General features: G+C 42.0%; 1 protein-coding gene across 2 annotated transcripts in view; it reads left to right on the top strand.

The window, feature by feature from the left end:
* The window catches only part of SVEP1 (sushi, von Willebrand factor type A, EGF and pentraxin domain containing 1), a 187,626-nt gene that overhangs the window by 15,116 nt on the left and 149,514 nt on the right, over positions 1-22,996 (top strand). For both annotated transcript variants that reach the window (XM_061631879.1, XM_061631871.1), the window contains exons 2-3: positions 9,944-10,199; positions 13,065-13,241. In XM_061631879.1, coding sequence (XP_061487863.1) covers positions 9,944-10,199; positions 13,065-13,241 — 433 coding nt within the window. The remainder of the gene's footprint in view (positions 1-9,943; positions 10,200-13,064; positions 13,242-22,996) is intronic.

Genomic DNA, 22,996 nt, shown 5'->3' with positions numbered 1-22,996 from the left:
TCTGAGGACTGGAAAGTGGCAAATGTAACGCCAATCTTCAAAAAGGGATCCAGAGGGGATCCCGGAAATTACAGGCCAGTTAGCTTAACTTCTGTCCCTGGAAAACTGGTAGAAAGTATTATTAAAGCTAGATTAACTAAGCACATAGAAGAACAAGCCTTGCTGAAGCAGAGCCAGCATGGCTTCTGCAAGGGAAAGTCCTGTCTCAGTAACCTATTAGAATTCTTTGAGAGTGTCAACAAGCATATAGATAGAGGTGATCCAGTGGACATAGTGTACTTAGACTTTCAAAAAGCGTTTGACAAGGTACCTCACCAAAGGCTTCTGAGGAAGCTTAGCAGTCATGGAATAAGAGGAGAGGTCCTCTTGTGGATAAGAAATTGGTTAAGAAGCAGAAAGCAGAGAGTAGGAATAAACGGACAGTTCTCCCAATGGAGGGCTGTAGAAAGTGGAGTCCCTCAAGGATCGGTATTGGGACCTGTACTTTTCAACTTGTTCATTAATGACCTAGAATTAGGAGTGAGCAGTGAAGTGGCCAAGTTTGCTGATGACACTAAATTGTTCAGGGTTGTTAAAACAAAAAGGGATTGCGAAGAGCTCCAAAAAGACCTCTCCAAACTGAGTGAATGGGCAGAAAAATGGCAAATGCAATTCAATATAAACAAGTGTAAAATTATGCATATTGGAGCAAAAAATCTGAATTTCACATATACGCTCATGGGGTCTGAACTGGTGGTGACCGACCAGGAGAGAGACCTCGGGGTTGTAGTGGACAGCACGATGAAAATGTCGACCCAGTGTGCGGCAGCTGTGAAAAAGGCAAATTCCATGCTAGCGATAATTAGGAAAGGTATTGAAAATAAAACAGCCGATATCATAATGCCATTGTATAAATCTATGGTGCGGCCGCATTTGGAATACTGTGTACAGTTCTGGTCGCCTCATCTCAAAAAGGATATTATAGAGTTGGAAAAGCTTCAGAAGAGGGCAACCAGAATGATCAAGGGGATGGAGCGACTCCCTTACGAGGAAAGGTTGCAGCATTTGGGGCTTTTTAGTTTAGAGAAAAGGCGGGTCAGAGGAGACATGATAGAAGTGTATAAAATTATGCATGGCATTGAGAAAGTGGATAGAGAAAGGTTCTTCTCCCTCTCTCATAATACTAGAACTCGTGGACATTCAAAGAAGCTGAATGTTGGAAGATTCAGGACAGACAAAAGGAAGTACTTCTTTACTCAGCGCATAGTTAAACTATGGAATTTGCTCCCACAAGATGCAGTAATGGCCACCAGCTTGGACGGCTTTAAAAGAAGATTAGACAAATTCATGGAGGACAGGGCTATCAATGGCTACTAGCCATGATGGCTGTGCTGTGCCACCCTAGTCAGAGGCAGCATGCTTCTGAAAACCAGTTGCCGGAAGCCTCAGGAGGGGAGAGTGTTCTTGCACTCGGGTCCTGCTTGCGGGCTTCCCCCAGGCACCTGGTTGGCCACTGTGAGAACAGGATGCTGGACTAGATGGGCCACTGGCCTGATCCAGCAGGCTCTTCTTATGTTCTTATGTTCTTGGATCTGCTGCATCCTGCTAAGATTGGAGGTGAGAGAGAACATCACTGTCTGTGGCAAAAGCGAAATGACAGCAGCTTCTTTTCAGGTTCCGTCTCCTGAGCCTTTTGCATTTGTAACCCCAATAGAGTGGCCTAGATGGAGGTACAGGTTTGAGCATTTCAGGATGGCCTCGGGACTAAATACTGTAATAAACCTGAAGAACAGCAAATGAATACCCTGATTTACTTAATGGGAGACCAAGCAGATTATATTCTGCTTTCATTCCAGATGATCTAAAAAATATGACATCGTGATGGGAAGATTTGGGAGGCATTTTGTTGTGAGACTCAACGTAATATATGAGAGAGCTAAGTTTAATTCATGTGGGCAAAAGGAGGGAGAGCCTGTTGATGACTTTATTACCTCTCTGTACTCACTAGCCGAACATTGTGAATATGGCGTGCTGTACCATGAAATGATCAGGGACAGGATTGTTGTGGAAGTACAGATCTCAAACTGTCTGAACGCTTACAGTTGGATGAGGGGCTAACCCTGGAAAAAGCAGTGAATATAGTGAGGCAACAGGAGAGTGTGAAGAAACAGCAATTGGACATCCATGGGGGCAACAGCATCCATCAAGTGGATAGAATTCAGACCCAGAGGGAGCAAATGAAGGACCCATGGGATAGTCCAAAAGGTTAGTACTCCAAGCCATGAGGACAGATGCCTGTGGTGTAAAGGGAAGAGACAGAGAAAGGACAATTGACCAGCTATTGCCATAATTGCAATAAAAAGGGATACTTTGCAAAGGCATGTTTTGCAGACTCAATTGTGAGACAAATTTCAACACACCAAGTTGGCTTCCTGGGGTCCCTGACAGCATCACACAACCAGAACTAAAACCTGGATGGCACAAATCAAGGTCGATGGACAACTATAGAGTTTAAACTGGATCCAGGAGCAGATGTTATAGCAATCCCATTAACTCTATTTAAATCAAAGTTCAAGGAAAGCCTCTTTGCATCTGACAAAACTCTTAGTGGACCTTCAAAAAAAGACTTGACAACTGTGGGAATGTTCAGCACTGTTTTGCAGAGTAAGGGCACTCACAGAAAAGAAATAATTTATGTGGTAAATGGACTTGAACGTCCCTTGTTGGGACTCAGAGCATGTCAAGACTTAGGATTAGTCAAATGCCTGGAACAAGTTGTATCAACCACAAAATCAAGGATAAACCTGTATGCAGACTACCACACACTTTTCCAGGGGCTGGGTCTGATGAACGCTCCATATGAGATCCAGCTGAAAGAGGATCCAAAACCCTTTTCTGTCAGTGTGCCACAACGTGTGCCCATTCCACTTCTGGACAAAGTCAGGCAGAAACTGGAGGAAATGATGGAAACAGGAGTTATTGAGCCAGTTGATGAGCCCGCTGATTGGTGTGCTCCTGTAGTGGTTATTAAGAAGCCCAGTGGAGATGTGCGCATTTGCGTGGACTTCACCCAGTTGATTAAAAGTGTGAAAAGAGAATTGCATCCAATTCCAAGTGTGAAACAGACCCTTGGGCAGTTGGGGGAAGCAAAATTTGTCTCTAAACTGGACACAAACAGTGAATTTTGGCAAATCTCATTAGCACAATATTCCATGAAATTAACAACATTTGTGACTTCTTTTGGGTGATATTGCTTCAAGCAACTGCCCTTCAGGATCACCTCAGCTCTAGAGCACTTTCAGAAGAGGATGAGCTATCTCTTCAGGCGTTGAGGGAGTGCTATGCCACATGCATTACTGGGATTGCTATGGAACAACATGATGTAAGATTACGACAGGCCCTACAGCAACAGGCAGAGGCAAATGTCACTCTTAACCATGAAAAATGTGAGTTCGGGGTTCAACAAGTGTGCTTCCTAGGGCATGTTGTTGATGGTGATGGGATACATCCAGACCCTGAGAAGATCACAGCAATTAGAAAATTCCAGTTCCCAAGTCTACCACAGAGGTCCGTCAATTTCTGGGTATGGTTAACTTTTTGGGGTGATTTTTGCTCTGCCTATCCGATCTTACTGGCCCGCTTAATCAACTGTTAAAAGTGGACAGTGTGTTTGTCTGGAGCCCATGTCAAGAATAATCCTTTGAAACAATCAAAGAGGCCCTGATGACAGTGCTTGTTTTAGTGACATTTGACCCTTTGAAAAAAAAACTGTTGTTTCTGCCCATGCTTCATCCTATGGCTTGGGAGCTGTACTGCTACAATTCCAGGACCATGGGGACATCTGTCCAGTTGCCTTTGCTTCAAGGATCTTGTCAGCATCAGAAAAATGATATGCTCAAATTGAAAAGAAGGCTTTGGTCATCACCTGGGCATATGAACTCAACTGGACTTTGTTACAGGACTACATTTAATGGTTGAGACAGACTACAAACCCCTTGTTCCCAGTTTCACTACTAAGAGATTGGGTGATCTGATCCCTTAGTTACAAAGGTTCTGGATGAGAATGATGAGATACACCTTTGATATTACTTATGTACCAGGGAAGGAATTGACTGTTGCAGATGCACTTTCTAGACATCCTCTGGTGGAATGTGGAAATGGGGAACTAGAACAGGAAGTTGTGGAATATATCCAGTCCATTGTGGCAGGCCTTCCAACCTCAGACACACTCTTGCAGGAAACCTGGAAGGCCCAACAGACTGATCCCATTTTATTACTTAAAAAAGGTATTTATTAGATTTTGTGTGAGATTGCACAGTACAGTGCAGAGGGATGGCCAGAGAAATGCTTACTTGACTGGGAGTATCTGAAAATCTGGCAGGTGTGCAATGATATTACTGTTCAAGATGGACTGTTAATGAGGGGGGCTTGCCTGGTCATCCCAATGAAGTTGCGAGAAGAAATCCTTTCCAGAATCCATACTGGACATCAGGGTATAGTTAAGTGTGAGGCTTGGCAAGGGAATCAGTTTGGTGGTCAGGACTCTCAACAAAAATAGAAGAGATGGTGAAGAGATGCCAGGTTTGCATTCAGGAGGGTGGCACCTGCCATGAACCATTGATGCCCTTGGAATTTCCCAAGAGGCCCTGGCAAAAAGTTGCACTGGATCTGTTTCATTGCCAGGAAACTGATACCTTCTGCTCACAAACTATTATTCCCAGTTCCCTGAAATAGACAATTTATCCACTCTGAATTCCCATACAATTATCCAACATTGCAAGTACATATTTGCCAGAAATGGGGTCCCAGAGCTGGTCAGGAGTGACAATAGACCTCAGTTTTTCCCTCTTAAGACTTCAGAATTCCAGAGATTTGTGGAAGAATATGGGTTTCAGCACTAGACATCTAATCCCAGGTTCCCTCAAAGCAATGGGTTTGTGGAAGCAGCTGTTAAAATAGTAAAGATGCAATTGAAAAAGAATGCTGACCCATGTAAGCCACAGATCGAATATAGGACCTGTTCTCTCACAAATGGATGCAGCTCATCAGAGTTGCTTATGAGCCACCTTATCAGAATGTTACCAATGGTTCCACAGCAGTTGCTTCCCCAACAGGTGGATATGGAGGAAACTGACTAACTGGGAAAGAAGGCAGAGACAAAAAAGATCTATGATAACTGCCATGAAGTCCAACCCCATGATGAAATTGAGCCTGGTGAAGTAGTTTGGGTTTGTGATAAAAGAAACTGGGGGAAGGTAACTGAAAAGGCTCATACTCCAAGAACATATTGGGTAGTTATCCCAAAGGGTAAGCTTAGAAGGTACAGCTTCTATTTGGCAAGTTCCTATAGAAACATTCCCCCTGAGTCTCATGAAGCCAGGCTACAGCATAGTCCACTGTCAGAGGATGAGGAGACTCATCCATTGGTACATGGTCAACTGCATGAGGAAGAACCATAGAGACCTTGTGAACTGGAATCTCCAACACCATCATACTGAACCAGGAGTGTTTGGGAAGTTAGGCCCCCACAGCAGATGGATTTGTAAATCTGGAAGGTGCCAAAGGAGAGGAACCAAATTAGAACTTAAAAGAAAAGGAGGGTGATGTGCATTTAATTCCTGGATCAAGGGGAAGTACTTGAGAGAGGAGAGAGGAGCAAAAGGAAAAGAGGGAGACATAAATAAAGCTGTTCTAGTTTGAGTTTCTCAGGTCCTTGGAGTTGTTTCTAGGAAAGGCAGCCTTATTAGATAACAACACAAAACCTATTGGTACAGCAAAAATGTGTCTGCACTGGCTCATATTTGTCATTGGTCCCTTCTCCTTCCTCTCTTAACGTCCCCACTGTCAACATTTAGGGTGTAAGCTCTGTGTGTCTAAGACCCTATCTGGGGAATTGTAGTAGTTGTTGTTGTTATGAAACACGGTAAAGCTCCATCTGCATTGTTGGTGCTGTATAAAGAATTGTTGCCAGATCATCTTATTCATGTTGCCAGTAGCTGCAATTATAGGAAACTGACTCTTTGAGGTTCACAAGACATATAGAGAGGGAGCATGGACTGGTAAAGAGTAGGGTAACAATCAGGAATGTGAGATATAAGAAAGACAGTGAGAATTATAATTATTATATTGTATTTATTTATTTATTTATTGTATTTATATACCGCCCCATAGCCGAAGCTCTCTGGGCGGTTTACAGTAATGAAAAACATTAAAAACAAATATACAAATTTAAAACACATCTTTTAAAACACAATTTAAAACACAATTTAAAAATTTAAAACAATTTAGAAACACATGCTAAAATGCCTGGGAGAAGAGGAAAGTCTTGACCTGGTACCGAAAAGATAACAGTGTGGGCGCCAGGCGCACCTCGTCAGGAAAATCATTCCATAATTTGGGGGCCACCACTGAGAAGGCCCTTGTTGCCATCCTCCAAGCTTCCCTTGGAGTAGGCACCTGGAGGAGGGCCTTGGATGTTGATCTTGAGCGTAGTGTACGGGTGGGTTCATATCGGGAGAGGCGTTCCACCAGGTATTGTGGTCCCAAGCCATGTAATCTGATACTTTAAAGAAATGGGATATAAATATATTTATAGATAGGGCATACTGTAGTACTGGCACAGCTACCAGGATGTCAAATGGGATTAACTGAATGTGGAATGCTGTCCATGTTAGTGGCAGGCACGGACAATTCCACGGTACTTAGGAAGTATGTCTTTGCTAGAGTGAAGTATGCAAAGTGTATAATCCACTGCATTTTTATTAAACATCCATTTTGTTGTACTGGACAGCCCATATTATGACAAACCTTAGACAGCTCCTACATTGTTCATTGATTTTAAAGATTCTTTATTGATTCTTTATTCAATGTAACAGATACCTAGCAAATCTAGGGATAATAAAATTGCATGATAGCAAATGGCATAGAGCAGTGCTAGGAAGCGAGTGTTCATTCTTTCAATGGAAATGGTTTTCTTCTACTCCAGAACTGCTGCATCCATTGTTTCTTTCCCCTTGCCATATGCAAAAAAAGCTGGAGTAGCTGCTCAGCTGAAGGAGAACCAGACTAGGAGTAACAATTCTGTGCCATAGCTGAGCTTGGCTCCTCCCATCATCATGGGCCTAAGAAAATTGGCTAGCTGCCTCAGTAAAGCCAGAACCCCTTCCTCCATCTTGGGCCTAAGAGCATGGGCTGCCAGTCCACCTGAGAGAACTTCTGAAAGAAGCACAGACCCAGGCCAGGAACAACACCAGCATCATTAGGCCTGTGCTTTAACTGGACTAGGCTCCTCCCACCGTCTTGGTCCTTAACAGAATTGATGTGATGTAAGCTATTGCTTGATCAATGTTTGAGATTTTATATTCAGACCTTAGTGTCAGCCACTTCAAATAGTATTTAGAAAAGCAGGTTATATGCAAAAATAGTATAGCTAACCGGATAATAATTTGTATGTTCTGTTTTTTAAAAAATATTGTTTCTATTTTAATTTCTGAGATCAGACGTAATTTTGGACTGCAGGCTTGCTAGGCAATGTCACTTTTAAGTTGCTTTATTAATTCAAGTTGCTTGAATGTCATATCTGTATGACTACATTTTAAAGCAGGGGTGGGAGACCTGTTGCCCTCCAGATGTACTTGGACTGCAACTAGCATAACTAATGGTCGGGTGATGGGATCTGTAGTCCAACATCTGGAGATTCCTCATTCCCGTTTTAAAGCTCAGTTCTTTCTGGGGCAGATTGGGTGGCTATGGGAGTAAATGTGATGCATCTTACTTCATTGATTACTTTTTCTGTCCCGTGAGGGCAAGTAGCACACACGTGGTTGAGAATTCTTGTTCACGTGCATCAAAGAATAGCGGTCTAAGTACAGAGGCTGCTCAGTATTTGCATTAGTTCTTTTCCTTGGAAAGTAAAACTATATAGAATATAGAATCTATTCAGATTTATTGGCAAGTATAGGGCTCTCTGGTATAACAAAAAGGAATAACTAAAAACGTATATTATTCTGTACTTCTTGTGACCTTTTCATAGTGCAATATCAAACTTGTTTAATGAATGTTAGAAGACATTCATCACACCCAAGCCCATGCATCTGCTTTATATGTTTTGGACACAGTGGTTTCAGCTGCAATATTGCAATTCTTGGAATGAAACCACAGTCTGTTGTTTTCCTTCAACGCCCACACCCCCATCCACCTTGTGGGTCCATTATTTGGAGCCTGTGGAGACATGCCAGGACTGTCTGACTCTTCTACAGCTGGAGCTAAATTGGAATTTTCTGCTGAGGAAGTAACTAAACATGTGAACATGACCTGAAAGTTTAAAAATGTAGGACCTGAAAGTTTAAACATATAGGACATATATGTAATCTCCATTGCTTGTGATAGGAATAGTTTGATCCATTAATTAATTGAATTGAATTGAATTGATTGGATTTCTTAGTCGCCCATCTGGCTGGCCATCCAGCCACTCTGGGCGACGTACAAAATGAACAAAATAACACAAAATGACACACCAATACAATAACATTAAAATCTAAAAGCGATAATGATAAAATCTAACCCACCCCAAAGGCCTGCCTGAAGAGCCAGGTCTTCACGGCCCGGCGGAAACTCATTGTAGAGGGGGCCTGGCGGAGATCATTTGGAAGGGAGTTCCATAGGGTGGGGGCCACAATTGAAAAAGCCCTCTCTCTAGTCCTCCCCAGTCTAGCTGTTTAGACTGGTGGGATAGAGAGAAGGTCTTCTGAGGCCAATCTTGTTAGGCGGCATAGCTGATGATCCAACAGCAAGGTTGCCCACAAGTTACTCCTAAAGTTGACTTCTGGGCAAATTTTAGGATAAAGTGACGCTGTGTGTTAGATTTTGGAGGAGTTTAGAGTTGGGGCCAAAGCAGACAAGCAGAACTATGTTTAAACCTAGGTCTGTCTGGGAGCAGGAGGTGGCCTGATTTTTACAGCAGAAAGGGTGTACAATCAGAAGGGGTGGAATTCTTCCCTTCCTCATGGCATTATTGCCCCACATTCTGACTTCCCAGTGCTTTTCTCCACAGCTGAGTGCCATCACTGGAAATGAACTCAGATGGGACAAAAGTATTTGTGCGTGCAGCCCTCTTCAAGAATTCTACTTGTCTGTACACTCCAATGAACAAGTGGAGAGAATGGGGACGAGCAAGCTAACTCAGTCACCCTCCATGAGCTGGAGGGCAAACTTCTGAAAGCAACTCATGAAGGTTCTGTGCACAATTTAGATCTGGGTTCTAAATAGCACAGGAAGCCTCCACAAGTACAGGAAGCTCCCCATTTCAAAGGTTTGCCCTCCAACTTGCGAAGGGGACAGAGCTTAGTTTATCTGCACTCTCTGCTAATGTTTTGGTTTTACATATGTATGTTCCCCAGATTTTTTCCACATACATATGTCAATCATAGTTGTATTAAATCTAGTTACCCCATAATACAGTGCAGTTGTTCAAAGGGCAGATCTAACTCTATTAATTAACTAATTTAACTAAACTAATGTAATCGACTTCATTTGATACCACTGGGTAGCCTACTGTGATGCTCTTATATCATCTATTGCAACATTTACAAGTTAGAGCTTTTGAAGTACTGAAGTACTGATTTGTACTCCACTGAATGGTGAATGTCAGAATATTGTGCCTGCGTTTTCTTTTTATCAATGTGTGCCTTTGCTTCTCATTATAAGCTGTCTGTAAGACTAGTTGATGAACTCATAGCATATGTATTGTGGTTGAATCTGAGTGTGCAAAGTGTGAGTCAGTAGTACTTGGCTTTTTTTAACTACACTGTCTGCTGAAAGATTGTTGATCTTGCGGTGTTAATCCTGGGTGGTCCTGCAAAAGCTAAATGGTCTAAGTAAAAGGGAATGTACCCTGGCTGAAAAGACCATGAGTAGGTCATCAGAGTGCTAGTTCTTGGGCTTGAAATGTTTTTTTTCCTTCTAGGAAATACTACTTCATTCCCGTGCAAATGCTTCCAAGGTGATATTCCTTATTACGGATGGATATTCCAATGGAGGAGATCCCAGGCCCATTGCAGCATCTTTGCGTGAATTCGGTGTAGAGATCTTCACATTTGGGATCTGGCAAGGCAACATCCGAGAGCTGAATGACATGGCTTCTCACCCAAAGGAGGAACATTGCTACTTGCTTCACAGTTTTGCAGAGTTTGAGGCTTTAGCTCGCAGAGCCCTCCATGAAGGTATTGCCTCCAGTTCTGTCTTTTGTTTAATTTATTTTCTGATAAAACAGAAAACATCGTGCTCTGTATGGAACACATTTGTGACCTTTATAGATACTGTCATTTAAAAAAATGCATTGAAATTTTATTTATTTGAATTATACATTCATCATGAGGTCCTGAGTCAAATAGCTGTTTAAATAAAAAACTAGGCACTGAAGGAAACCATCTTCTTGAATGTACAAATGCAGCACAGCTAAATCCAAACTAACAAAAAACAAGGGTGAGACTTGTGAATGCCATGACACTTCTAAAAATAAGAGTAGCTTTAAGTCTGGGATGCCTAACTTCTTTTGGTCCGAGGTCCATATTGATGGTCAAGCACCATTCTGAGGGCCACATTCCAGCACTGGGTGTGACCAATGCACATTTGTGCAGGTGTGTGTCACTAGACTAATTTCCTGGCAGATGGCTCATTGTTGCTTACTGGGAGAGAGAGGGGGTTGGGTGAGCTGGTGAGAAGGTTAGTGTGGTGCAAATGCACCTACAGGAGCACCAGATTGGCTCTGCCAGTACATTTACACTGCACCAACTGCCTCACCCATCTCCCTCCAAGTAAGCAACTGTGACCTACCTGCCGAGGAGCTAGTGTAGCGGCACCACCCCATTCAGTGAGCCACTTCTGCACACATACATTCACTACACATACAAAATCAACACACATACAGGCACACAGTAACCTCTTTTTTATCACACATACATACACACATGCAGTCATACACATACATTCACTTACACATGCACATGCAAGGGCACCTCTCTCCCTCTCTGTCACACTCACACACACACCACTCTCTCTCTCTCTCTCTGAGACAGCATTTTAGAGAGACAGAGTTAGTGTCCCCCTCGTGTCACATACCATCTCCACAGTGCTTCTGATCAACACTGGAAAAGTTCTTAGTTTTGTTTTTTTTTATTAAAACAGGAGTGGTAAATGTGTGATCTGCATCTGGCCTGCAAAGCCTGCATCAACCTCTCCCTTGATCTTCAGGGAGCTCCTGAGATCCCTTAGACAGCATTCCAGAGAGACAGAGACAGTGTTCACCCCTCACCCATTGAAGCACTGCAGTGGGGAGGAGTGGAAATGCCTCCTGCTTGTCAGAGAATGACCTCTGAAGAGCCAAGGACGGCATTTCCACTTCTCCCATTGCAGTGCTGCAATGGATGGGGGGGGTAAACACTGTCTCTATCTCTCTGGAATGCTGTCTCTGGGATCTCAGGTATTGTTTCCTGAAGATCAAAGGAGAGGAGAGAATGCTGCCTCCTGATCTTCCAGGAACCTTTCTTCCCAGATTAGCAAAGTCATGGGGAGGAAAGCCTCCAATTTATTTCCAAAAGTGTATCTTCTCCCTCTGCCGCCTAAGGACTATTTATTTATTTATTTGTGGTTTTTATTTATTTATTATCAATCAATCAATCAATGGCCTATGGCTAAACGCAAATAAAGCAATTGATTGATTGATTGATATTTATTTATTAAGATTATCACGCCCTTCCTCCTGGTGTTGATCAGAAGCATGATGGAGACTGTGTAGAAAAGAATGTGATGAGTGTGAGAAAATCAAAATCACATCTGCTAGCCCTGCCCTTGACCTCTGCATGTTCTGGGGTTGTTTGCACATGGAGCCCCCTCGCTGGATCGTCACCTTGTGAGTGGGCTTGCATGTTCCAGTGAACCCTGTGAGCGATGCCGTCGGGAGTCATGCACTCCCAGAAGGGTCACCCATGGCGGTAAGGTCAAGGGAGAGGAACCAGACAAAGAACGATCCAAGAAAGTCCTCAACGGCAGAACAGGCGGAGGATAACTATGTGTACATTACAACGGCTGTGAAGGCGGATGAAGGCTGCAGCAGATAAAAGACTTCCAGTCACTGTGGTATCCATGCCATTGGATCAAAGCCTTTTTCTGTCAAGATTGTGTGTTAATCATCATGTGCCGATCTCCCCACATAAAACAAATTCACGCACAGGCATCTTCCAACCAAACCAAGCCAAACCAAATGTCCCTTGGCAAATGGCATTGGGGGCAGGACTGTGAAATCTGGAAGCCCCTAGTCATGGACTGGCATGTGGGTGGTGGATACAGACTCAGTCATCCTGACTCAAGGATCGAGGCAGTTGAGTAGTTCGGCAGCTATATCCATGACTGAGCAGTCCTATTCAGGAACCACTCTGCTCACCCTGTATGGGAAGGGGGCTAGAAAAGGTGCCCTAAACATAGTCTGCCTCATCTCTCTCCCTGACTGGATTACTGCATCCAGTGGGGTCACCACTTAGTGGTCGCAAAAGACAATTGATTTTTGGAACATGGAATATACGGACATTACTGGACAATACAGACAGTGAACGTCCTGAACGCAGGACTGCCATCATTGTGAGGGAGTTGAGACATTTTAATATTGACATAGCAGCACTCCAAGAAACCCGAAGAGCAGGAGAAGGACAACTGAAGGAAGAAAAAGGAGGTTATATAGAAGAATTACTCAGTGGATTTGGTTCATATAAATTAACACACAGGCGTAGGGTCTTAAAGGCTGAGGAGGAAATGCATCAGTGGATCAATGGAAAATTGATCGACCTCTTCTTACCCTGCCACCAAATTCCTGCTTTGCAGCCAGTTAAAGATTTGTCTCAATAAGATTTGAGCAAGGAACATGGCTTAAATTTTTAAAAAATCCTTAGGATTTGTTTTAGTTTTGCACCCTAAATGAAAATTCTGCTAATTAAAAAAATATTTTCACTATAGTTATGAGCATTATCTCTAATTTGTTTATTTCTTTGCTTGGAATCCCCCTCATCTCCCCCAAACCCTCTGTGTGGTTTCAGATTTGCCTTCTGGTAGTTACATTCAAGAAGACATATCTTACTGCTCTTATCTTTGCGATGGGAGTGAAAATTGCTGTGATGTCATGGCAAGCTGCAAATGTGGTACCCACACGGGGCAGTTTGAGTGCATCTGTGAAAAAGGATACTATGGTAAAGGGCTGCAGCATGAATGTACAGGTCAGTATCTGTTTTCTTCTTTTGTGCAAATATGACTGGATATCTCTCTTCTGTTTGGGCAACTTTTTTCAAAGATTCAGGGGCTTCTTCTGCCAATAATATAAAATGTGCTATTATGTATAAACAGGTTGAATGAATGGTTTTATTTGCTCTTCACATGCAAAGGATGGCTGAAAAGGTCTTAAGTGCAAACCCATGTATTTTAGCCAGCCGAGTGCTTGATAACGTCCTTGTTTTTGAAGTTCCAGGTAGGCAGCAGCCAGGCTCAAAGTTTTCATATAATAAAAAACTTAGGAATTTATATGTAGGTATTTTAAAAGACTTGTCATACACACACACACACTCATCAGGGGCTGGAATTGGCTGTGGGTTCCTATTGAGAACATGCTGAAGGAGATGGTGATGTTATCTGACTCAGATGGCGGGCTATCGCAAAACTTTCTCTGCAACCTGGTCAGAAATGGTAGAAAACTTGAATCTATATCAAGCAACAGCCTCTGAGAATGGAGCATCCTACTGGACATGAGCCAGGGGTTTTAGAGTGTGAAAGAAAGACACCTGAAAACATATTCTGAGGTCTGAGAGATGCACTCAAACTCAGGAGCTGAAGACAACGACAGTGGACCTACAATAGGGCCCAAAGTAGCATGTCTTGGTAAGAAAGATGTAGAAATTTCAGCAGGAACTATCTGAGGGTGGTCCATTGCAATACAACCCATAAAAGAGGAACTAGCAGGAATGTCCACTAAATTGGCAGACGTTACAGCCGTGGTTAACAAAGAGACAAATGTGGGCCTGAACCAAGCTGGCCATTAAAGCCCTTTTGTACTCACAAGTTAATATCTGACTCTGTCTGGAGGATTGTAGCTGCGACCAAAATATTCATGTGAGAGAGATCCAGGAATTATTGGAAAAACAAGACTTTTCTTCTTTGTGGAGTGGTTAAAGAGCTTATTTCCTGTCTTAAATCTAACAATCCAAGACATAGAGAGGGTCCTTTGGACCTTAAAGCTGAAGTTGATAGCAGGGGAGAGGCCTTGGGACATAATCATGTGGTTTGCCCACTATGCCATGAAAGCTCCCCACTCCAGCTAGAATGAGAGAAATTTCATTGAATGTTATGCATAGATGATGGTACCTGTCCCCTCACACCATGAGCAAAATTTACTAGAACATGCAATCCTGACTGAGTGCTGGGGCGGGGGTGGAGAGAAACATATTTCATATGTTGTGGATCTGCCCATTAATTCAAGAATTTTGAGATACAATTTTCAAGGAAACAGATTCAATCAATTCAATTTATTGTACTAGCCAAAGGCCATGACAAATACATTAAAAACATAAAAACATACAGAGCTATGTAAAAGTATACAGAGAACAAATTGTTGCAACCGATAAAATACAAGAATTTCAGAGTTACCATCAGCGAGCTCAGTTTAAGACTCTGAATCTCCCAAACAATTGTAGCAATTTTATCTAGTTCTTTCTTTCTAATCTTTTTCGCAGCAAGAGCAAAAAGAGTCACTTTGTATGTCACGTAACCATTATTATCGCTCAGGAGGAATTGTACTGATTCAGGAAACAGATTCATCAAACAACACCGCATGATTTTAATCACCTTTCTTTCCATATATGATGGAGAGGGGAAAGATGTACTTCATAAAAGTTTGCTTGCCTTGTTATTTATAGTGGCCAAGCTTACCATAGAACAGAGTTAAGTTACAATTATAAATTACATAAACATAAATTTTCCACAGTATAAAATAAACAGTGTGAATACATGTAAGGAAAACATTTTTATTTTCTTTTGTGTAAACTTACCATAGTCAAGAACTGGAAGGCACATATGTTTATTTGAGGACTGGTATCAACAAATTTTGTCAATAGCCCTAATAGAAAAACTAATTAAACAAGTGAGAGCAGTGAGAGATCAAACAACAGAGGACAATTTTCACAATTGTTTTATTTCATATATAACAAAGAAAGAACATGACTGCCAGCCACCATTGACACATGGACTCTTAAGGAAGGATACTCTGGGGTCATTGTGCAATTAAATTGGACTATCTGAAGTAAACGCAGAGAAGCAGTTCCTTGATAGCCTTGATAATGTACCAGATATTGTGAACTGTGACCTCACAGTTCCAGTTTATTTTACCTCTTGAAAATAAATTAAAAATATTTTAAAAGTGATTTTAAAAGGTAGGGGGAAGGAGTGCATGCTCAGTTAAAAAAATGGATTTGCTGCTTTTGGTATAAACTTTTCAGCAACTCTTTGTTAGTCTAACAATGTAGCCAAATCACTATCAAGACACAATTTTTAAATTCAGCTTGGCTTAACAATTGATGCCTTGTGTTAGTTAATTTTTTATTGTGTTTTGACTGAGCACTAAACTAGGGCTTTTACCATACCTCGGTGGTAGAACATATGCCTCAGGTTCCATCCTTGGCTTTTCCAATTAAAAGGATTGGGTAGCAGCTGACTGTGATCCTCAAGAGCCTTTACAGGTCAGAGTAGACAATACTGGGCTGGGTGGACAAATCGGGTGATATCCAATTGTGGTGTCCCACTTGCACCACAGACTTTTCCTTGCACAAGCAAGATTTACCCTTCCTCTCCTCCCCCACTGCAGCCTCTTGCACGCCCCAAAATCTGATCCAGAAGGCTAAATGTCCCATTGCATCCACTGGATCTTGCCCATAGTTTGCTGGGGCATAAGACACCTCCCTAAGTCAAAATAATGAGGAAAGCCAGATTCAGTGAAGATGAAAAGGGGTCAGGGTGATGGGAATGAATAAAAGAATACTAGGAAAGGACATCACAACAGGGTGTGCATATTGTCCTAGAATCCTACTTTCTTGTCAATAACCTTTGACAGAAAAGCTTCCTCAACAGCTTCCAGGAATGTTGGCCATTTATAAGCATATATAGCATGTAGTCTTTGCAGAAGTGTGAGTGTCTGTGAATGTATTCCAGAGACTCTTCTTTGCAGAAAGAGATTGCTATACATAGTTCTTTGAAGAGTTTAGTTGGCTGTTTTCACTAATTGTAATGACGCATCTGCCCTAGCTTAGGCTCTAGAGCAGCCTTTCCCAACCAGTGTGCCTCCAGATGTTGTTGGACCACAATTCCCATCTTTCCTGACCATTGGCAATGCTGGCTGAGGCTGATGGGAGTTGTGGTCCAACAACATCTGGAGGCACACTGGTTGGGAAAGGCTGCTCTAGAGTAAAGATGGCTGATTTATGCAAATCAAATTTTCTAATGTGAAATTTGTGCATTTATCTGAGTTTACAAGTAAAATGATATTTGGACTCGTTGCAACTCTGGATACTACTATAGTCAAAGCATATTAATCGTTATGTTCAGCACAGTCTGTGACTATTATCTGTTTTTGAATATGCACAATATAAAACCATAAGGTTTTATGACTCCATTTGGCAGTTGGTTATTTTTTGGTTATTTTGTAAAAATATCAGCAATGCATCAACAACCAGACATTTTTAAAAGGTGGCATATATTACCTGATGCATGTGAATGTCTACCATCTGCTGCACATGTGCTTATTGGGTGGGGAACTCAGTTGAAGCTGTGCACAACACATCATAACATTTGCCCTGAGGGATTTTGTTTTTCCTTGTAAACATAACTTAATCTTAAGTCTTGCTTCATTTCTTTTTTAAAAAATTTAAAAAGCGTAAAAGACCACATGTGTCCCTTGCAAGTGAAGAAAATAGAAAACTGTTTCGAAACCTTGTTTTTTTAGAGTTTGGCTCTCTTTTTTTAAACATTTCCCAGCTAAACATATCTGCAGATTTGTAAAGCATGAGGAATTTGTAGAGTATACACGGACTCCTTTCCATCCAAAGTATAATGAACGGGGGGGGGGTGCTGCAGGCAAGTTTAGAATGAAGAATTTTATGGTTAGTGGTGTTTTAACAGTGCTATGTTTGGTTTTTAAGTTACTAAAATTTATTGCAAAGTATGCTAATATACTGTGGCTGAGATCAAAGAACTTGTTGGGCACAAGCCTACTGGGTTTATTTCTTCAACCACAGAGTCTCCCCTCTTTCCAATCTCTCTCCATCACAGAAGTGGGGAAGCTGTGTCCTCCAGTTGTTGCTGGACTACAGCTCCCATCATCCATGACCATTAGCCATGCTGGGGTTGATGAAAGTTAATGTCCTACAACATCTGGAGGGCCACAGGTTCCCCACTCCTGATTGTAGCCAAGTTTTCTGATTATTGCATCTGTATAATATACAAGGTTGTCTTGTTTATACTTTTCCTATTCAAGTATACAAAAGTGAAATGTGTGACGTGTCCTAGGTTGCATACACGCTTTATTCTAGAATCATTGGAGACTGAGCACTTGTTTCTTCTACATAGTCCACACACAATCTATATCTGTTGTAACTTTATGCCCCTGAAAAGTGTTTGACAAACTGGTTTCTTTCTGAAAATAAAAGCTCATTGCAGATTGATTCTGCATTAGCCTGCAGTGTGTCCATTTGAAAACAAATGAAAAAGATGTAGGCAGTCATGGCAATGGTGGGTGTATCAACACCTGTCCAATGACATTGTGGGTGGGGGTATACCAAGATCTCAATCACTATGTCCTCCTTCATTCACATGGGGCATGCACAGGGAGGAAAAGGTGTGGATAACCTAATCAAGGGGAGGGTTTTCAAATGTGTATCAAGGAACCACACCCACCATTAGGGACAGCAGGATGTAGAATCAATCTAGATTGAAAGCAGCATGTTGAGAACAAGCATGAACAATTCCAGATTGAGAAAAACTACATGTATCCACTATAAGTGGGTTAGTGCGTACACAGGCCTAAGGAGCAGCTCTAGAAGATCACAAGCGCTGAGGCGATAGTTCTTCAGATTAGTAGAATTTAAAAACTTATGTAAGTGAAAACCAGCATCTGTGATTATGTATTCAGAGGCATAATATGTGTGCTGTGACTGGTTCACCATTAAGGGAAGAATCATTGATTTCCTCATTAGTTGAAGTTTTTGATCACTTTTTTATGGTAACCCCCAAAGAACAATACAGTAGTCTATTTTTGAAATTACAACCACCTGAATGATAGGTTCTAGGACTGGATGAGATAGAAATGGTTGTAGTTTCCATATCAGTTGTAAGTAACTAATAAAAATGGAGTAGGGCTGCATGTGTTCTGTGCTTGCCCAGTCACAGAATACACACAAAGACATTATTTTGTACTGGGTATAGAATTCAGGATCTTGAACCTCAGAAGGGGGACAAAGTTGGATTTTCAGTTATTGGGATAGGGCTTCAGAATTCCACACAACTCTTCTGTGTAGGATTAATGTGAAATTTATATGTATATGTGGTTATCAGTAGTGGCTGATATGCTGGGGCGGAACTATCCTCATAACACTGGGGTCACTGGAGTTTCCCTGGACCATGATGGGGCAAGGCTGTGCTGACAGTAGCACTGCATGGATGCCTATCCCACCCCAGTGTTGTCCAGGTAATTTGCAGTAATGCCAGTGTCAGGAAGGCAGCTCTGCATCTCTGTCCCACCAAACCAGACACTAGTGGTTATGTATATATGGAAATGTATATGTATACTTGCTAGAGATGGAAATATATGTTCTCTTGGTTTCTCATTTTTCTTATCTTTAATTCACATTTCTGCAGCAATTTGCGATTTTTTTTAAAAAAAATCCTTATGAAAATTTGCCAGCATGAATTTCTCCTAATAAACACATTTTTGTAGGCAGTTTTGACTAATGTACACATTTTGCAAGGCATTTCTCATCATATAATACACTTTTTGCATGTTTTCACTCATATATTCATTTTCATGCATTTTCTCCTAACATATGCATTTTTGTAAAGATTGGTTGGCAAACTACATCGCAACATTCAAGTAAGTGCATATTTTGAAGGATGGCTGTGTTTTGGTTCACATATTGTTTCAGAAAGTATGAATTCTATAGATTCAGCTTAAAATGCAAACTGACTCAAAATTCTCACTCATCCCTAATACTTGCACAGGGCAGTTGTGGTCAGTTATTGCAGTCTGGTGTGCCCCAAAACCAGGGCCAGCGCCAGACATGCCAGGGCCCTTGGGCACCAGCTTGCCCTGGCGTGCATGTGCATGTGCACACATACACGCATGCGCACGCCCAGGGCCAGCCCCAGACACGCTGGAGCCCTTGGGCAAAAGTCTGCCCCAGGCCCCAGCGCACCCCTTCCGCGATTCGCGTGTGGCGAGAGCTTCGGGGCTCTGCCATTCCCTTGCTTAGCTTACCTTGTTCTGCGGTTGTGCATGCAGCGGTGCCCTTAAGAAAGATGGTGGCTGAGGTTTCCCTAAGGAGCTGAAGCCTCTGCCGCCATCTTGATTCATGGCAGGGATGCGAGCGGGCAGCATGCTTGCGTGCCATCAGCGAAGATGGCGGCAGAGGCTTCAGCCTCTTAGGAAAACCTCAGCCACCATCTTTCTTAAGGGCACCACTGCGTGAGCAACTGCAGAACAAAGTAAGTTAAGGAAGGGAATGGCGGAGCACCGAAGCTCTCGCCGTGCGATCCACGGCAGCGATCCTGCTGTGAATTGTGGAAGAGGAGCAGAGGGGCCCCTCAGGGGCTCCTGTAGCCTCAGGGGCCCTCGGGCCAGTGCCCCACCTGGCCGCCCCTTGGAACCGGCCCTGCCCAAAACCTCCATATGTAATTGCTTCATGTTTTGCATGCTAATTTCACATTAATTCCTGTATGGAATTGGTCTTCCATGTGGATTTTTATAATGTGTGAAGCAGTCACCTGAGCATGGGAAGAAAAGGTAGTCTTCAGCTGCAGCTCTCTTCTCAAGAACTCATTTTAAAGACACCAAATGAGTTGTTTGTACTAGTTAATAAGGGGAGAAATTGATAGCTGAACTTATTCTGGTGTCTCCACACATTGTTTTGGGGATATAGAAGTCTGTAACTTTTCTCTCACACGCAAATTGGCTGATTGAGCTTTTTGCTATTACGAAGAGATTTTAAAGTTTGCTAAAATAAAACAGAGATGGTCTCTTAAAAAGATTTGCTGGGGTGAGTCTGATGGGTGAGTGCATGTACCTGGATAGAAACCAGTAATTATCTTGAACTTTTGATGACTTTTACAGTGCTTCTTTTTTGTAATATGGTAAAGTATCAAATAATATTCCAGTATCTTATCCAAAGTGTCATCATCTAGCTACTTTGCTGCATGGAAATTGTTTTTCTTGCTTCTTTGTTTTTGTTCCAGGGTGGCTTATGATCTAGATTGTTAGTAATAACCCTTTTTATGTCTGGCCTGGTTTCCAAGAAGAGATTCTAGAATTTTATTTCTTATAAAACCAGATAATGATGGGACACTCACTTTCTATTGTATGCTTCTCATTCTCTATCATAAAAATGCCACCCTGGGCCCCTATTTGGAGGAAGGGTGGAATATACATTTAATAAATAAATACTTCTAAATAGTTACTTGTCGGATTTGCCTCTGATAAATATTAGTGTTTGTGTGTTTAGGTAACATGGTTATCATATGCATATTAAATTAAGATGAATAAACTATAAATCAATATAAGACCAATGTGGATTTTTGCGGTAGGGAATGCTAGACAATTGAGCAGGCTAATTCTCATTTTTACCTAGTGACCCATTTTTTCCAGAAACTTAACTTTAAAACAACTAGTAAACACCAGGCAAGTGAAACCCTTTTAATGTTCTGAAGCTATAGGTTGAAGATAGTAAACTAATCTTTCCAATTTTTAGAATATTGGAAGCAAAAATGTCCTCCCAAATCCTGTTAGAATGGCTTTGTTGACTTTGAAAGCTTCTTGAAAAGAATGTTTAGGTCTGTCTTGGCTATCCTTAAGAGCACCCCACAATCATTCAAGATCTGCTTCTACAATTTTATTTTTTGTGAAGATCTATGATCAGAACAAATTGTATGTAACCTACTCTTTGGAACAGCTTTAAATTATAGTGTGAGCATGAGCCACTAAATATGATAATATGTAAAAAATATATATTTGTTGCCATAAAATTTTAAGCCTTTTATTGTACAGGTACAATATGTTATCCTTTTCCCTTTAATTTTTTAGATAAAGTATTTTCTTATAATAGAAGTAACTTTATGATTGGTTTTTTGCTAAAGAATCAAAATGTCAGAGAGCATGAAGAACAGCCCACAAAAATGGGCCCTATTTATCTAATATCTATATTCAAGAGTTATTAGCAAGAGTGTGGAGGGCTGCATTGCTCCTTATCCAAGGTAAGAACCAGACCAGCCTCGCTGTGACCCTCGCTGCCCATGCTGTGCTGTAATGTTACCATGTAGCATAAAGAGCTTGCTGCTCAAAGTGGGTAGAGTAGGGTTGCCAGATCAGAAGCATCCCAAACCCTGAGAATTCACGGGTGGACCCTAGTGATGTCATGGGGTGGGCCCTAGTGATGTCATTAAGCATGATACATTAAGCATCAACCACAGTTGCTTGGAGCATACCACTCAAACAAAAAAAAATTCTCTGATTGGAAATTAAGATAGACATCTTAGCTAAATGAGGGTGTTTCCAGGTCCAGCTGAACTGATGGCATCATTCCTTCTCACCTACTTAGAGAGCCTGAGTAAGGAGCATTTAATCTAGTCTAGTTGCTTCTGGCAAGAAGGTTTTTGTGCCCTCAGGCCAGTACAGTCCAGTCACCAGAGGCCATTGTAGGAAGAAGGCTATTGAGTCCAACCTCCTGCTCAATGCAGGAATCCAAATTAAAGCTTACCCGACAGGTGGCTGTCCAGCTGCCTCTTGAGTGCCTCCAGTGTTGGAGAGCCCACCACCTCCCTAGGTAATTGGTTCCATTGTCGTACTGCTCTAACAGTTAGGACGTTTTTCCTGATGTTCAGTTGAAATCCGGTTTCCTGTGAGTCCATTATTCCGTGCCCTGCACTCTCCAACAATTAAGAAGAGATTGTGGCCCTCCTCTGTGTGGCAACCTTTCATGTACTTGAAGAGTGCTATCATTATCTCCCCTCAGTCTTCTCTTCTCAAGGCCAAACATGCCCAGTTCTTTCAGTCTCTCATCGGGCTTTGTTTTCAGTCCCCTGATATCCTCGTTGCCCTCCTCTAAACCCATTCCAATTTGTCTGGAACCCAGAAACCCTTTTTTCCTTGATGGAATTGTTTGCCCTTGTGCCTTTAAAATTTCCTCTTTTAGAAACTCCCACCCATCTTGTACTCCTTTTCTCATTAGGGTTGCTTTCCATAGAACCTTACCTACCATTGTTCTGAGTTTATTAAAACTGGCTTTCCTGAAGTCCAGGATACACATATGGCTGTTCTCAGCCTTTGCTTCCTTTAAAATCAAGAACTCTAGTATAGCGTGGTCACTTTCCCACAGAGTTCTCATAACTACCACTTCATCCACCAGATGGCTAGAATCAAGTCAAGGATAGCTGATCCTCTAGTTGCTTCCTCCACTTTCTGTAGGAGAAAGATATCTCCAACATAAGTCAGAAATTTCTTAGTGGGCCGTGTTTGGCAGAATTTATCTCCCAACAGATATTGGTGTAAGTGAAGTCCCCCATTACTACTACATCATGCCTCCTGGAAACATTGGCAGTTTGCTTTACAAAGGTTTCATCCTCATCTTCTCCTTGATTGGGTGGCCTGTAGTAGACTCCAACTACCATGTTCCTTTTATTCCTTGCCCCTCCCCCCGCTGGATCGTCACCTTGCAGTGGTGAGTGGGCT

The sequence above is a fragment of the Rhineura floridana genome, chromosome 1 (assembly GCF_030035675.1).
Source record: "Rhineura floridana isolate rRhiFlo1 chromosome 1, rRhiFlo1.hap2, whole genome shotgun sequence".
Classification (NCBI taxonomy): Eukaryota; Metazoa; Chordata; class Lepidosauria; order Squamata; family Rhineuridae; genus Rhineura; species Rhineura floridana.
The sequence above is the reverse complement of the archived record's forward strand: the minus strand, read 5'-3'. Positions and strand labels throughout refer to the sequence as shown.